General features: G+C 42.1%; 1 protein-coding gene and 1 gene segment (V, D, J or C); both read left to right on the forward strand.

Annotated features, from left to right (window-relative positions):
- LOC146342984 (uncharacterized) overlaps positions 1–12,303 on the forward strand; it is a 177,535-nt gene extending 165,232 nt beyond the window's left edge. The window contains exons 19-22 of the mRNA XM_084807086.1: positions 649–996; positions 3,027–3,359; positions 9,771–9,964; positions 10,534–12,303. Coding sequence (XP_084663212.1) covers positions 649–996; positions 3,027–3,359; positions 9,771–9,964; positions 10,534–10,542 — 884 coding nt within the window. The 3' untranslated portion in view covers positions 10,543–12,303. The remainder of the gene's footprint in view (positions 1–648; positions 997–3,026; positions 3,360–9,770; positions 9,965–10,533) is intronic.
- The window catches only part of LOC146342978 (immunoglobulin gamma-1 heavy chain-like), a 675,086-nt gene that overhangs the window by 585,895 nt on the left and 70,611 nt on the right, over positions 1–18,580 (forward strand).

Here is an 18,580-nt window from a genome sequence, read left to right on the forward strand (position 1 = left end):
CCATACTAAGCCATAGTTAGAGTAGACCTATTGAAATGACTAAATCTGGATCAAACCTATAGTTACTGCTTTTTTTCTTGACAAAGTCTCTGTGATTTTATGTACATAACAGCCAAAAAGCAGTTGGTATGGTAGCAGGTTGCTGTTGCTTGGGGCAATTGTGGTCTCATTGATTGGTTGTGGCTGTGCTTAGAATGGGTGAAAATGGTTAATTGGTGGTGATGAAGTAGATGTTTTAGTGATGTCCACATGTTTAGACTTAACTACATTTCTATACCTTAAGTTTGACAGACACTTGCTCTTGTAGTAGACCCTGGTTTCACCCAGAGGTAGATGGAGAGTAGATCTCTTAGCTAGGATAAGCTGGAGTCAGTTGTATGTGGATCTAGGCCACATCACTTTCTTGATTAGGGTCAGCTTCACATACCCATCTCCTTTCCCATCCCAATGTGGAGGACTTTTCCATTTTCCCTATTTGTCATTTCTGCATCAGAAAGAAGGAAGTCGTTTATGCCTACTTCCCAGCTAGGGTGACCAAATCTTAAACTTCTTTTGCTTAAGCCTCACAGGCTAGTCCAATTTATGGTATGTTATCTGATTTACTGTGTAACTGAATGTTGTTTTCATGCCCCTCTTGTTGCTTCTCAGATGGTGGGGAGGATTGTAACCCAAAGGTCCAAGTGAAAACCATCCCGCCATCCTTTGCTGATGTTTACCAGACCGGATCAGCCAAGCTGACCTGCAGAATCTCCAACATCCCCATTGATAAAAATCTTCAGGAACTGGATGTCACCTGGGTACGAGCATCTGACAAAAAACTACTGGAGACTGCACTTCAACAGCCCATAGAAGAAGAAAGCAACGAGCTGTTATACATCGATGCAATAGCTACTGTGAGCATGGACGAGTGGAACAAAGAGCAAAACTTTGACTGCAAAATCATTCACCCAAGTTTGTTTCCCTCAATGGAAGTCAAGTCCCTGAGCAAGCCTAAAGGTAGGTGGCTATTTTACATCACCCCTCAAAAAAAGATTGTGCAACCCACAATGTCATTGGTTTCAGCAGGTCTCTGAACACTCTGAAGTTGGTCAAGCCGAGATTTGGTCTGACCTCACATTCATTTAACCTCACTTGAATCTAAGCATTTGGCATACCTAAAGATATCCGTACTGCTGCTGTAACCAATAGCTGCTGTAACCAATATGTACCCATTTTTATATCATCCCAATGAATACCTCTTTTACTTTTACTTTTACTTTTACTTTTACTTTTACTTTTACTTATTGTTCTGATCGTTCATTTCAGTGCTTTGGACATGAGGTAGGCCAAACCAAGATAAGTGACTTGACCAAGGCCAGCCTGTGTCAGCTTCAATAAATTTGAACATGGCTTCCTACATCTAAATTAAACACATTTCACGACTACCCACCACTACATTACTGCCTTGTCAGTGAATACTGTTCCACGGGCTTTTCCCTTTCAGTTCAAATTCTTCGGCTATGGGTCAGAAACTGTATTCTCACCATTCTTTCAGGGCCATGTTGTGCAAAAATCACAACAAAGGCAACCCTTCCAGCCCATGCATATCACGTGGCTTTCCATGCCACTGACTCTCAGATATGCAGCAAAAACAGAACATTATAGAGCCCCTAGTTGGTTGTCAAAAATGGTTATGTGGTCCATGGCCTTTACTGGCTTATGAGTTGTTGAAACCAGTACCGGAATACATCTCACATACACACACACATACCCTTAATCCCCATCAGCAATGAAGAAGTCCAGTTGTCCCCCATTACTAAATGGGAATGACTCTGTTCACAACAATCCCACCCCCCTCTTTCTTTCTCTTTTTCATACACACACACAACACAGAGAGAGCACTGGAGCATGTCATCAGAAGGACACTGCGGATCTTCTGAAATGTCCCTAAGACATGCATATTGGGGGGTACAAATCCTAACTTCACCTATACCCTGATGGGGTCTGAGCTAGCCGTGGCTAACCAGGAAAGGGTTCTTGGGGTTATGATGAATAGCTTGATCAAAAAGTCAACCCAGACTGCAGCTCCATGAAAAAGGCAAATTCCATATTAGAGATCATTAGGAAAGGGATCAAAAATAAAACTGCCGATATCATACTGCCCTTATAAAAATGCTATGGTACAACCAGACTCGGAAACGTGTGTACGACTCAACCACCCCTCAAAAAGGATATTGTAGAGCTGGAAAAGCTGCAGAAAAGGGCAGCTACACTATGAGGAAAGGTTACAATGTTTGGGGTTTTTAGATTAGAAAAAAAGGAAATTAAAGGGAGACACGAGAGAGATGTATAAAATTATGAATGGTGTGGAGAAAGTGAAAATTCTCTCTTTCCCATGGTACTAGAAACCAGGTTCACCCATGAAGCTGTATGGTAGGAGTCTCAGGACAGATAAAGGAAGTACTTCTTCACACACTACCTGGAATTCACTATCATGAGGTGTTGTGATGGCTACCAACTTCGACATCTTTAAAGCAGGATTAGACTAATTCATGGAGGATAAGGCTGTCAATGGATACTAGTCATGATGGCTATATATTACCTCCACGATTAGTCAGTATGCCTCTAAATTGCTGAGGAACAGTTCCTGAGTGGTCCCTCTGCGCTCATGTCCTGTTTGTCGACTTCTCATAGGCATCTGTTTAGCCACTAAAGAGGCAGAATGCTGGACTAAGAAGACCTTTGGTCTCCTCCAGCACCACTCTTTCTGTGGTCTTACGTTCTTAGGTCTTCAATAAAAGCCAGGTCAGTTTGGCTAGAAGGCCATTCCATCAAAACTCTGATTTGGTCATCTGTGGTAATCAACCAGTTCACCTCCTGGAGGGCCTCCACCATGCCTATCTGTCTTTCTGCCTCTCAAAACACATGGAAAGGAGAGATCAGAGCTTAAGTATAATGATATGAAGGAAATAACAAGATGGTTAAGGATTTCATTTTAACAACGTGCATCTGATGTTCTCTTTACGCCCCTTCCTTTAACCATCCAGATGGCACCTCCAATGTGCCATATGTCTACATTCTTCCCCCTCCCTCGGATCAACTGGCTCTGAAGGAAACTGCCACCATAACTTGCCTGTTAAAAGGATTCTACCCTAGCGATTTCTTTGTCAAGTGGCTTCAGAATGATGACCCAGTGGATGCTTCAGAATACTTCACCAGTGACCCCATGCAGGAGTCCAAGAAACCTGAGCGGTACTTCGCCTATAGTATGTTGAACATTAGTCAAGAGGACTGGAAATCTGGAGACACTTATACTTGTTTGGTGGGACATGAGACATTGCCCTTCCAGACAACTCAGAAGACCGTAGACAAGAACACGGGTAAACCAACCATTGTCAACGTCTCCCTAGTGCTCTCTGACACTGCCAATACTTGCTACTAACCACCCCTTCATTTGTCCTCCACAACTTTGTATCTCCCTAATTCTGACAGCACCTGTTTCCCTTGCCTTGTCTCTACTTGTTTCATTATTACTCCTCCTATAGAAAAAAATGGGATCATGGTGGATATCTAAAAAAAGATGGGTCTTAAATGCTAAAGCATTACTGGCCATATCTTTTTGAAAGAAAACCCCATGGTTTGCAATAAAGTATGTTTCTCAAAACAGAAAAAGAAATATCTGGCTTGTGTTGATATGAGGGTTAATTCTCAGTCTCACCATATAGATATTAATATTAAAAAATAATAATTTTCAGTCTCACAGACATGGAACTAGACACCAACTCCATAAATTCAATGGGAAATAACACTTCCTTGACAATTTCAGACCCATCTCTGGGATTTTCAAAGGATTATAAAAGCATTAGACAGACATCCAGTGTTCCAGTGCGTGTGTGTGTGTTTGCAGTGAGAACCATCTCTGTCCACATTACATCTTTTAGACATGGCAATAATGTTGCAGAGATCTTTCAAGAAGCATCCAAATCCCACTAAAAATGATGCGATAACAGATGTTCTAAAAAATATCAGCACACTGATACACAAATAAATATATATATTTCCTTTGCGAAGAGTAGTGATCCTTTCTCTGCAAACACACAGCTTTACCTTAGAGTGTGCTGATCTATCCTTACTTTTGTCTTACAACTTAATTAAATTATTGGAGACACATATAAAACATTAACACATAAACATTCGTATTGCCCTCGTGTCCTGCTTGTGGGCTTCCCAAGGGAATCAGGCTGGCCACAGTGGGAAACAGGATAGTGAACTAGGTAGGTCTTTGGTGTGATCCAGCAAGGATCTTATGTTCTTATGGGTCACATATAATCATGTGGGGACATCTGCAGCCACTGAAACATGTTTACATAAAACTTTAAAAGTAACAAGAAAAGTCACTTGCCCATTGTGGATACTCATATGACTAAAGAATTTGGAGTTCCATAACATTAAGGTCTTGGCTGTCACTGAGCCGTTCTAAATCCATCTGATAATACTGATCTCACCAAGGGGAAATGCCAAACTACTTTTACTTAGGGTGGTAATGTTACAAAGGCCACCTCCACATCAATTAAGTAGCTTTTTCAGTGGTTTTTGTTTCTAAAAACTGACATTGAGCAAGGGAATTTTTAACTGGAGCAAGCAAACACCCAATAAATCCATGCCATGTCAACAAGTATTACCACTGAGATGGGTTCAGACTTTGTCATATTTAGAGTAGGGATCCAACCCAACTCCCACATTTTGGGGGAAATTCACGCATTTTCACATGTGCAAAATTGTACAAATCTGTATTTGCACAAATGTGAATTTGTGCAAATTCAGAAACAAACAAAAATCAGATTCTGTCAATGGGTGGACAACAGAATGAAAGGTGCCTGACAATTGGAGAAACACAGATGGAATGGATTTTACACACTCAGTACATCCCTGGCCTGGACACAGTCAAACTACTTCATTGACATAAAAGGGTTATTCTTCTATAAAATGTAACATCCAGAAAGGTCAGTGCATCACCTACAGAAAGATAATCTCATTCCAGCCAGAAATTCAAGATGTGAAGAGTTACTCTGTAACTGTAGAGAAAGAAATATCCATATGACAAAAAATGTGCTCACTTGTAGAATCTGTCCTCACACATGCACAAACATCTAGCCCCTAATCTCTTTGGCCAAATCAAATCTCCCTCCATCCTCATGGTGAGGATCAGACATCCATAGAATCACAGAAAAGATGGAACAGACTCGGAAGATGCCTCTGAACAAGATGAAGGCCTTCCACCCTAAGACTGAATATACTGTCCAAAAACATCCCTGACAGATTCTTGTCTGGGAATTTCTTTGCCATAGGTACCATACCATCATCACATGATAATGACACAGCATTAAGGGGAAAGGCACAGGAAGTATCTACAACATTAAAAAACAATAAAAGCATTTCAAACAGTAAACAGTTAAAAACATCATTACTAATTGAAACAATTCAAAAAGCCAAGTTAAAGGGATATGTCTTGTCACCCCTTCTAAAAGCAGAGGGAGTGGGGACCATTTTCCGCTCTGCGTGGAGTTCATTCCACAATTTGGCAGCGACACAAGAGAAAGCTCTCTCTCACATGCCCATCAAGCAGGCTTCTGAAAGTGGCAATGTCCACAGAAGGACCTCTCCTGCGGATCACAGTAACCAAATAGGTTCATGGTGAGACAGGTAGTTCCTTAGGTAGCCAGGTCCTGCGCCATTTAGAGCTTTAAAGGTTAAAACCAACACATTGAATGGAAGTCGAAAATCAAATGGTCACCTCTGCAGATCTTTCAGATCACAGTGATATGTTCTTGACGCCATACACTGGTGAGCAGTTTAGCTGCCACATTTTGCACCAGTTGAGGGGTAGCCCTACATAGAGCACATAGCAATCATTTAAACGTGATGTAACCAAGGCATGGATAACTGATGCCAAATCAAATCAACTCAGGGAAAGTTACAGCTGGCAGACTAGATGTAAATTGTGCAAATATGCACTTTGCCACCTCCGCCACCTGAACATCCAGGGATAAAATCCAAAAGGAATTACAGGAGTAAAGACATGCGTGCACGCATGTATACAAAATAGGACATGCCAATATGATGGAGGGATCAAGTGCTGAATTTAAGAATGTGAAACCCATGTTCTGGGTCTCTCAGCCACAACTGGCTCTGCTCAGCCAGACTTCCATTGCGTGGCTTTGGGAAAAACACTTCCTCATTTGAACCTTCTGGCAATAAATGAGAAAGTAATTGGAAGGCATGTTGTTGGCTCATAAGTATCACATCAAATGCTAAAGCACTCTCAACATCTCCAGAAGATAAACATCCATTCTCCGTAGAAGGCTTTTTCCTGGAAGATTCCAAATGAAGCCCATGCATGACTCATTAGATAAACTGTGCACCTCAAGGATGGGACACCTCCTCCAGTCTTTGCAAAGTGGATTTGATCTTTATTGTATATATATTGGTCCTAAAAATGGTATCCCCTACAGCAGGTCCTGTATGATGACAGGTCTTTTTTGCAACTTGAAAACAGCCTTTACTATCCTGTCAAGAACTCCACAAAACCTACCAAGGCCAGGAGGGCAGTTATTGCAAAGTTCCTGAAGATCCACATGGTCAGGAGAGCACTGTGTTGAATGGGGGATCCTAGAACACAAGAAGAGCCCTGCTGGATCAGACCACGGGCCTATCTTGTTCAGCATCCTGTTTCTTACAGAGGCCAACCAGAGGCCACTAGGAATCCCACAAGCAGAACATGACAGCAATAGCCTTCTCCCACTGTTCTTCTCAGCAACTGGTATTCACAGGCAGGATGCCTCTGATCCTGGAGGTTCTAGATAGCCATCATTCATTCATTCATTCATTCATTATTTTCTATACTGCCCAATAGCTGAAGCTCTCTGGGCAGTTCACAAAAATTAAAACCAAAGAGCACACAATAAAACAATATAAAATATATAAAACATTAAAACCACAGTATAAACAATACAACCAGAATAAAACCAGAATAAAACCTAGCAGCAATGCAGGGATTTAAAATACAGATTTAAAACAGCAAAGCAAAAAGTCTAGAAAGCTGAAATGCTAAATTTTCTGGGAAAATAAAAAGGTCTTCACCTGGCGTGGGAAGGAATGCAATGTAGGTGCCAGGCGAAACTCACTAGGGAGCTCATTCCACAGCCAGGGTGCCACAGCAGAAAAAGCCCTCCTCCTAGTAGCTACCCACCTCACTTCCTTTGGCAGGGGTTCATGGAGAAGGGCCGCTGAAGATGATCTTAAGGTCTGGGTAGGCACATATCATGATTTATAGCCTTATCCACCATGAATTTGTCTAATCCCCTTTCAAAGTCATCTAAGTCGGTGGCCATCACCACATCTTTTGAAAGCAAATTCCATAGTTTAACTATGCACTATATGAAGTACGTCCTTTCATCCATTTTGAAACTCCCACCATCCAGCTTCATTGAATGGCCCCAGGTTCTAGTACTATGAGAGAGGATGAAAAACATCTCCCTATCCACCATCTTCACATCATCCATAATTGTTTACACCTCTATCATGTCTCACCTCAGTTACCGTTTTTCCTAAGCTCAACAGCTCCAAATATTATAACTTTTCCTCAGAGAGGAGACACTTCAATCTCTACTAATTTTGATTACCCTTTTCTGAACTTTTTCCAGCTCTACATTATCCTGTTTGAGGGCATTGATCGGTCACAGTGTAGATCAGCATACAGGCATTATGATATTGGCAGTTTTACTTTACATCCCTTTCCTAATGATCCCTAAGATGGAATTTGCCTTTTTCACAGCTGCGACACACTGGGTTGACATTTTCATGAGCTATTTATCATGACCTCAAAAGCCATTTCCTGGACTTACCACCAACTCAGACTCTATACGTGGTTAGGATTAGCAATGTACGGACTGTGTACAATCCTCTCCATCTGTGTTTCGTAGATTGTCAGGCACCTTTTGTTCTGTCATCCATTCAAAGATGGATGTGAATATTTTTTTTCGTCAAGCAGAAAAATACACAAATAATTACATGAGAGGTTTCATTAAAATGTACATAATTTACCTTAGTATGTAATGTTTAGTGTATTGTCCCCCATTCCATTCAATTTTCCTCAGCAGAAATGTCCATATTTTCCTATGAATAAATATGCGTAAAGCTTTGGAAAGTAAAAAAAAAAAAAAGCCATCTGAAAGTCCATAGATTCCACACAGCCTGAGGGGGTCTCTCTGCAGCAGATTCCATATGTTGGATTTTTACAAATCTGAACTCATTTTAGTCCATCTCAAATTTCTCCAGCATCCCTAGTTAGGATACTTTGCCCTAATGTGTATCACTTTACAGCTACCTTCATTGAACAGCATCCGGGATTTTGTTGCCCATTTACCAACTTTGGAGGTATCCTTTTGGAGCTCTTCGCATTTGCCTTTTATCCCCCCCCCTCGCCCGCCCAAATAGTTTTGGTGTCATCCATAAACTTCGGCAACACATTGCTCACCTCTAACTCCAGACCATTAACAAGTGAAAAATCATCTATCCCAATATGGATTTTTGAGGGACCACCATGTCTTATTTTTACTCTCTGCTTTCTGTTCTTTAACCTGTCTGCTTATCCGATGACTGCTAAATTTGCTCAGGAATCTGTGGGGAGGGATGTTGTCAAAAGCTTTTTCGGAAGACCAAGTATACATCCACTACTGGTTCACTCCTATCCATATGCTTGTTGACACTCTCAAAGTATTCTAGATCTTCTCTTTGCAAAAAGATAAGATAGATCTTATCTTTGCAAAAGCCATATTAATCTTAGAGCCTCTTCAGCAAGCAGGCAGCATCATGTAGAGTTCCTAAAGAATGAGCTCAACTCTCGGTTATTGCACATCAGATATGTGCCAATACACAACCATGCTCCTACCAAAGGTGCAGAAACAAAACCATTTAGAATTTACCATTTTTCCAACTCAATGTGACATGCAAATCCCTACTGACATCAGTCCAATGAATTCACAGAAATTTACAAGCTCCTCTTAATTTCTACTCCTCCACAACTGTAGAATTCAGGTGACTGAAACCCACCACCATGCCAAATGATGATTCAATACTCATGTGGATATCTGGATGGGAGTCTATTGCTCTTACTTTCAGACAGTAAATGCCACTATCTGCCATCATTCCAAGGCTTCACTAAAGCATCTGTAGGGGTTCCCAGCATGTATGACTTGATTTGCATTTGCAAGATGAGTTGCAAGGTTTTCCTTAAATCCTGGGGGGAAACTGCACATTTTTCCAACAGGTTCTGCAAATTGCACAAATTTCTGAGCAATTTGTGCAAATTTCTAAGCAATTTGCACAAATTCATCCCTAATTTGTGCAAATAACTTAGACACTTGTGCAAATTGCCAAGAAATGTGTCCAAATTGCAGAAGCTGCAAAAAAATGCACAAAATGCCCAGAAAATCCATGAACTGGCCTGACGGGTGCCACAGCTGGACCCAGAATGAGGTCTGGGGGGCCGAACCAAGGAAAACACATCAAACTCCACACTTGCAAATGGATTTTTCTGACATCCCTAATCATCTCCTCTCTTCTTTCCCTTAATCCTCCCCGCCCCTGCATATCCCACAGCACCATCAACACTTGATAGTTACCCACCTAAAAAAATCCAGAACTCCATTACCTATCAAAGTGCCTCTTTTCTATTCCCTTCTCACTTACCCAGCCCTCAACTTCTGTGTATTATTCTCTCTTGTCCTCAGACTACTTTGGAACTCCATCTTCTGTCTTAACTCCAGAAGACATTGGCCTGCATGAATGGTCCAAAGCTTACATAGATGGGAATGTGGACATTGTCAAAGATGAAGAACTCGAAAACACCTCATCAAACTTTTCCACTTTCATTGTCCTCTTTCTTCTGAGCCTTTTGTATAGTGCCACTGTGACTGTTATCAAGGTAAGATCAACAGAAGAGGAAGGGAGGGCACTGGAAAGAATCAAAGAAATTGACCTCAGTCTCTTGGCTTGACTGTGGTCCAATACCTATTTGTCACAGGGAGGAGAACTAAGAAATGAAAGGAGTCAGAAAGCTACATGGATTGCCAGTGATCTTCATGGATAGACCAGGCAAAAGTTCTAGACCAGAAAACATTTTGTGAACCATTGTGTTTATATAAGTCTCTTACTGTGTGAATACGGGAATATTTTCAAAGTTGCAGATTAAAGAATAAGGGCACTGATAAAGCCATTTCCCTTCATTGTGTGGGTGTTTTACTTCAGCCATCTTGCACAGATCCTGTGCAATTCTAACCCTCTAATTGTGAGTGATAAAGACTCACATCAGTTCCAGTTTTGCTGGAACCCCAAACCATCATCTATGTAAGGATTTCAATAATATTGGAAGACATCTTCCTTACATCACTAAAAGGTTGTAGTGAACAGGGCAACAGGCCATGAAGAACTGGGCAGTTGTATGACTTTTTTTTTTCAATTGCAACATTACTTTTGCTTCTTTCCCAATTCCAGGTGAAATAGAAAAGTGAAGAATCTTCAGACAATGGACAATGAGTTGCCTCAAAGAAAAGACTGTGTATTCTTTCCCTTTCTTTCTTCACCAATGTAATCAAAGACTTATATCTCTCCATCCTCTTTTGTGGGACGAGGGATTATTGACTGGGCAGTCTGTCTTGCTTTGTTATCATGGCATTAACATGTAATCCTATACACATTTATGTGGGATATTAATTTATGTGGGATATTAATTTTGCTTCTTTCCCAATTCCAGGTGAAGTAGCAAATTGAAGGATCTTCAGATAATGGACAATAGGTTGCCTGAAAGATGAGACTGTACACTCTTTCACTTTCTTTCTTCAGCAATATAATAAAGAATATCTATCTAGATCTGTCTGACATCTATCTATCTATCTATCTATCTATCTTTCTGTCTTTCTATCTATCTATCTATCAATATCTATATCGCCACCCTCTTTTGTGGGAGGAGAGACAGTTGATTTGGACAGGCTGCATCTTTGTCTTGCTTTGTATGATGGCATTAAGATGCAATCCTATACACACTTATCTGGGAGGAAGCCCCTTTAAATTCATTGGGGCTTATATCTGAGTAAATGTGCATAGGATTTCATTATCAGTATTCCATTTTAGGAGAGCAATGGATCCTTTAAGCATATATGGTGCAATTTATCCTTTCTTTAGCATGAGTGTGAGTGTGAGTGTGTGTGTGTGTATTTGTGACTCTGTGATGGTCATATTTTATTTCAGCAATTATTGTCTGCCTAACCTAAAGACATAAAGAGGATACTGCAATGTTAACTTTGAGAACAAGAGACAGAGAAGTCTTGCACAATATTTACCAGTAGTATGTTTGTCTTTATCATTGTTTCACACTATTGAAACAAAGTTATATTTTTCATAAACACATCGTCTGCTTTGTGAATGGTTACTGTTACTTGTTATCTTTAGCTGCTAGCTGTAGTTATGAGTGAATCCCAAATTCTGGCTTTCTGGTAAAAACTTTCTGATTATTCACTCTTCACTTCCTTGTAAATATTGTCTTTCTCTGCCTTCTGTTATTTGGTTCAACTGTCTGTCCTGCTCTCTTGTAGTTTCTAAATGCAAGACTTGCCTACATTGGAAATGTTGGGTTGGTGGGGGAGAGCCTAAATGGTCCTGTCTTCCTATTGTTCACAGTGCAAGCAAAACTGCTGTGAATGTGTGCATTGGGAACTCTGATGAGGGGAGTAGATTAAAATGTTTGGGGAGGGTGAGAGAGAGACAGAGAGAGACAGGGGGTGGTGGGAGGATGTATGTGTGTCTTGTCTGTCTGTATGTATGACTGTGAATGTGTTGGGGATGAAGGTATCCTTTCAGGGCCATACTACAAAACTTGAGTCATTTTGTCACCCAAGAACAAGCCCCACTGAACTCAATGGAACTTACTTCTGCATAAACATGTACTGGATTCCACCATTAACTTAAAAAAAAAAAACTTGACGAAGCTGGAAACTCTTATCAAAGCTGATTAGTTACATCAACCCATGATTCAAGTTAATAAATACTTATTATCATTAAATAAATATGACACACAGGGTCTTAGGCAGGAATGGAATGGGGAACTGGATTGTACCATTTTACCTAATCAATGGATTGTTGTATCAACATCTGTATCTGAAGTGTCTATATATCTTTGGCTATGTCTTATTCAGCAAAAACTCTTGTTTCAGGTCTCTTGGAGACTCTTGCCACAACATCTCTTTAATAAAGGTCTGTCTAATTGTTGGAGGTGTCATACCATGAATGCGTCTTTCATTCATATGTGTTGGAAATGTACTATAGTTGCCTCCTTTGGGGAGGAGGTTATTATATGGATAAACTTTGTATTGCAATGCTCTTTAATATTTATTGGTGTACACGTTCTTTTAAATTACTTACGTGCTTCTTGGAAGTTAGTGAATGGTCAGAGGAAATGGATTTTCCATGCCCTTCTGACAGTCAAAATACAGATACTACAATACTGGAAGGATAAATGTTCACCTCCTATAATGTAATGGATTGAGGATCTAACAATGCTACCAGCAACAGAAAGGGCGGTATATAGTCGCCACTTGCGAATGGGCACATATATGGATATTTGGTCTGCTTTTGTTGACATATATATATATATATATTTATATATAATGTTGTAGCCAGTCAGAGGTGGAAAGCCTTCAGCACATTTTCAGAGGCAACTGGTCCTCAGGTTCATTTTTGAAAAAAGAAGCCAGTTGCTTGCTCAGAAGAAAGACACTCTGGGGCACTTTTTAATTCTCCTATTGCTATTATCTAGTTAAATTATTACTACTCATTATAGCTATCATTTTTAATTTCTTTTGGAGCCTTCAAAGCACTTATCCAGTATTGCCTCAGTAATCCTGATAGTACCCCTATAAGCATGATTTCTTCAATTTTGCAGAAGGGTGTGGGTGGGAGGCTGAGCGTTGGTGTGACCACACTTAGAATAATGTGTACAATTCTGGTCACTGCACCTACAAAAAGATATTGTAGAACTGGAAAAAGGGCAGAAAAGGGCAACTGAAATGATCAAGGGGCTGGAGCATCTCCCCTATGAAGGAAGATTACAACAGCTGAGATTGTTTAGCTTGGGGAAAAGGAGGGTAAAGGGAGACATGATAGAAGGGTATAAAACATAGTATGGTGTGGAGAAAGTGGGTGGGGAGAGGTTTTTCTCCCATTCTCATAATACTAGAACCCAGGGACATCCTATGAAGCTCACTGGTGGGAGATTCAAAACAAATACAGGAAGAACGTCTCTAAACATATAGTTAAGCTATGGAATTTGCTACCACAAGACGTAGTGATGGCCACCAATTTGGATGGCTTTAAAAGGGAGTTAGACAAATTCCTGGTGAAGTCTATCAAAGCCTATTAGTCCTGATAGCTATGTGCTATGTCCAGTACCACAGGCGGTATGCCTATGTACACCAGTTGCTGGGGAACATGATGGGGGAGGGTGCTGTTGCACTTCTTTCCTGCTTGTGAGTTCCCAGTTGATAGCTGGTTGGCCACTGTGTGAACAGAATGCTGGACTAGATGGACACTTGGTCTGATCCAGCACGGCTCTTCTTATGTTCTTAATTTTAGACTCCGGACTTAATAGTCTGGGGTGCACCACTGATGGCAATATGTATGACTTCATTTGCTTCAAAATCTTTTTGCAATTCTTTTTTGGGTTCACTTCTTTGTACAATCTCTGTGTGTCTTAGGTCTAACAACTTTCCCTGCTCTGAAATGGGTGCTTGCAACTGTTTTTGGCTGATTTTTGTTCCTGCTGCAAATTTAGTGAATATCGATTTTGAGGCTTCAAGCAGAATCCCAAATTTTGTGGAATCCCCATTCTTGGGAACGCTATCTCCATTGAATGCTTTAGGCCATAATCCTATACATGTTTAGACATAAAAAGGTCCTACAACTCTCAGGTGGAAGCTGGAAGCTGTAGGTCTTTATTCGGTCTAAACATGCATGCATAGGATTGCACCTCAGGTGTACTTAGGGTCTTTGCAAGGAAGAAAGACAACTAGATCTGTTTGGTTCTGCCTACAGGGAGCCCTTCGCTCTGCATCTTTGATGAATTCAACCTAATTCAGAAGTTCCTGTCAGAGGTGAGAAAACTGGATCTTCCTCTGGACCAGAAATGGGTGCAATTACTGGAATACATCAAATATACATTTCTTGCATATGTTGCTAGTACTGTGATTGCCATCCCAGTAAGTAATGCATATGCAGACAGGGCATGCATTTCTCACATGGAACATATGGATAGACAAGACGAACCGCATGCTAGCTCCCTGAGTTACAACAGAGCGTTGTGTTAAATTCAATTATGAATTGATTTGAACTGTGTTCAGTTCTCCAAATGTATAAAGCAGCAAACACAGTAGCTCAGAGCATGCATTTCAAATTCCAAGTATAAAAATCCCAATTATAAATTTTAAGCACTGTGTAAGTATTTCTGTGATTGTAAATTCAGTTTGTTCATGATTAACTATTCATTTCTTATAAACATAATTCTTCTTGTATGGCATTCGGGAAACCCACATCACATGCATGCGTGTGTGTGTGCGCATATCATAGAATCATAGAATAGTATAGTAGGGTTGGAAGGGGCCTACAAGGCCATCGAGTCCAACCCCCTGCTCAGTGCAGGAATCCAAGTCAGAGCATCACACCCACACAAACCATTTTGCCATTGATACTGAAGGGCCCCCTCCTGTGACATAATGAGGCCCATCCCCTGGCTCTCACATTTTAGCCCTGAAATCTCAGGGAATGGAACGCTGCTGACCTGGCAACCCTATGCCTCTGGCGTCCCAATTATACGTCGTGGACCTTGCACAGTTTTCTCGATGAGGAAACAAGACTGGTCATTTCCGTGACCCACTCTTTCAGTCTGTCCCTGCTCATTGATTCTGCCCACTGCCTGAACTCTCCTCTCCTATGTTTTGCTAATGCATTGATATTTGTCAAGGAGCCTCCAGGCACTGGGCACCTGAGTCTTTTTTTGTCTGAGAATATGGTGTTCCTTCCCCCTTGCTACTTATTTTATCTAAAGAATGTAGGGAGGGACTGGCCAGTGGAGATGAATAAGAATGGGGGGGGTGGACAACTAAAAACAAGGTTTTGACCGGAACGTTTGCATCATGATTTTGCCTCCAAAAGTCAAACTCTGCAAACACATTTACCAAAGGCTGGGGGTGCATTTGGAGAGAGGCAGGCTGGATGCAACAGGACTCCTGTGCCCTTAAGAGCTGTGTTGAAGGAGTTATTTCAGAAGGTGCAGCATGGTATGGGTTAGTGCTGCTGGGGAGAGAAAAGCTACAGATGTTGGAACAAATTTGCTACGGTTTAACCATCATGGTTTCCTCATGGAAGGAACCCGAGGTTGGGATTCCTTGCAGATGAAAGAGAAGGGCAGAGGATGTTGGGAGAGGAGATGGTGCACATGTGACCTGGGAGTTGCATCCCCACACTTCTGCAACCTTGCAAGGGGACTCTGCAGGAAACCTCTCAGTTTGGCAGAACATCTTCTGGGCCTGGGAAAACCTTTTGGACCAGCCCTGACCAATTGTACTCTCCTCTGTTTCCTCCTGATACTATAAGGAATTGAGGTTGCCAAGCGATCAGGAAGAAGAAAAAACCCTTCCTGGTTTAGTACTTCTAGTACTGTGTCCAGTTCTGGGCACCACACTTTAAGAAGGATGCAGACAAAGTGGAGAAGGTTCAGAGGAGAGCAACAAAGATGATCAGGGGACTGGAAACAAAGCCCTGTGAGGAGAGACTGAAAGAACTGGGCATGTTTAGCCTTGAGAAGAGAAGACTGAGGGGAGATAGGATAGTGCTCTTCAAGTACTTGAAAGGTTGTCACAGAGAGGAAGGCCAGCATCTCTTCTTGATCATCCCAGAGTGCAGGACACGGAATACTGGGCTCAAGTGACAGGAAGCCAGATTCCAGCCGAACATCAGGAAAAACTTCCTGACTGTTAGAGCAATATGACAATGGAACCCATTACCTGGGGGGGGGGGCTCTCCCACACTGGAGGCATTCAAGACAAGGCTGGACAGCCATCTGTCAGGGATGCTCTGACCTGGATTCCTGCATTGAGCAGGGGGTTGGACTTGATGTCCTTGTAGGCCCCTTCCAACCCTACTATTCTATGATTCTATGATTCTGTGATTTACTCTTGTAACTTTAACAGCAGCTCAGTATTCAGGAATCAGTAGCTGAAGTATTTCATAGAAGATGTGTAGATAAACATAATTGCTCTGCTAATTGCTGCAGATCAGATGGCTGTTTAGGCCACAGCTATGCTAGATGGACTGGTTCAACAGGTGGCAACCCTCCTGGGAGACTTTGTGGGTTGCCCAGGTTTTCTCTGTTGACCTACACTAGTGCCAGGCCCTCTGTTGTTCCTTCAGAGCTACCTGAAAACTTTCTCTATGCCAGGTTCTCAGATGGGAGATTTCATACCTCCCAGCCAGGTGAGCATGAAGCTGCAAGTAGCTGGGAAAGAACAGAAGTGCTACCTGAACATTTGCCCAACCCAGGTCCTCACCTGGAAGATTCCTAAACCCTAACTGAGCATTAAGCTTAAAACAAGCTGGCAGGGGGCAAGGGGTCTACCTGAAAGTCTGCCCCAGTCCTGACACAGTTGAGACGCTCATTTCCCAGCTGAGCTGCCTGCCAGCTTGCTCCTCACCTCCTGGGTACTTTCCAGCTTGCTCCTCACCTCTTGGCTAGCATCATGCTACAGGAAGTTGGAGGGAAGCAGGGGGTTACCAGAGAGTCTGCCCTGAACCTGATGTTCAACTGGGAGATTTTTGATCACCCAAATGGGTGCTAGGCTTCAAGGAGGCTGGGAAGGAGCATGTGGGCTCTGTGAAAACCTGTTCCTTCTCATCCTCAGTTGGGGGCTTCTCAAGCTCCCAGATAAACAGCAGGTTTCAGGGAAACTGGAGGGGAGCAAGGAGGTCATGTCAAAACTTGCCCAAAGTTTATTGACTAGCTGGGAGATTCCTCAATACCTAGTTGAGTATCAGGCTTCAGGGATCTTGACTTGGAGCTAGTAGGGTACCTGAAGCCAGGCCTGGTGTATGCTAAACTGGGTGATTCCTGATCACCCATGTAATCAACAGGTCAGGAACATGCTAAGGAGCCAGGGGGTATCTGAAAGCTTGCCCCATGTCTGGTACTACGCTGGGAGTCTCTTGCCCTCCCAGATCAGAAGCTGGCTACAAGGAAGCTAATGGGGAACCAGAGAAAGGTCTGCAAGCCTGCACCCAACTTGATGCCCAGCTGGGAGATCCACGACTTCTCAGATGGGTGTTAGGCTTCAAGGCAGCTGGAGAGGAGGAAGGGGGTGACCTGAATGTCAACAAAGCCAGCAGGCAGCATTTGGGAGAGAGAGATTTGGATTCTGGGACCATGGGCTATACTTCCTAGAAGATGGGCTGTTGGCAAGGGATGGGTTGCACCTCACAAAGGATTGGAAGAATGTGTTTGGCCACAGCATGAAGAACTTCATCAGGAGGGCTTTAAACTGAATCCTACGGGGAAGGGAGATGTAATGTTGGGGGTAACAATGGACATAGGCGCATGCACTGCAACGGAGAGAACAGCTCTGATAGCACCCAATAATAGTCTTCAGCCACATGTAGGAAGAAAGCCAGACTATGAAGCACATGGTCTTCGATGTCTATATACTAATGCCCAGATTATGGGCAACAAACAGATCAAACTTGAACTCTTAATACAGGAGGGAAATTATGACTTGATAGGTATAACTGAGACTTGGTGGGATGATTCTCATGACTGGAATACAGCAATTGAAGGATATAACTTGTTCAAAAAGAACAGGAGGAACAGAAAGGGAGGTGGGGTTGCACTGTATATGAAAAATACTTATCTCTGCACAGAAATACAAGAGGATGAGCTTGATAGCCCCATCGAGAGCATCTGGATCAAAATAAATGGAGCAAAGGATAAAAGGAACCTGGTGGTCGGAGTCTACTACCAGCCACCCAATCAAGGAGAAGACAAGGATGAAACTTTTGAAAAGCAAATAGCCAATGTTTTAAGGAAGCATGATGTAGTAGTAACGGGGGACTTCAATTTCCCCGATATTTGTTGGGAGACAAATTCTGCAAAACATGGCCCCTCCTGGAAATTCCTGACTTGTGTGGCAGATAACTTCCTCCTACAGAAAGTAGAGGAAGGAACTAGAGGATTGGCTATCCTTGACTTGATCCTAACCAACAGGGTTGACTTAGTGGATAAAGTAGCAGTTACAGGAACTCTGGGGGAAAGCAACCATGTTGTACTTGAGTTCCTGGTTCTAAGGGAAGCAAAAGCTGAGAGTAGTCAAACGCGTACCCTGGATTTTAGGAAAGCTGATTTTAATAAATTCAGAACAATGATCAGTAAGGTCCCATGGCAAGCCATGCTAATGAGAAAAGGAGTCCAAGATGGGTGGGAGCTTTTAAAAAAGGAAATTCTCAAGGC

Source organism: Heloderma suspectum, chromosome 6, assembly GCF_057233095.1.
Source record: "Heloderma suspectum isolate Gila_16-S chromosome 6, 16-S_ref, whole genome shotgun sequence".
NCBI lineage: Eukaryota > Metazoa > Chordata > Lepidosauria > Squamata > Helodermatidae > Heloderma > Heloderma suspectum.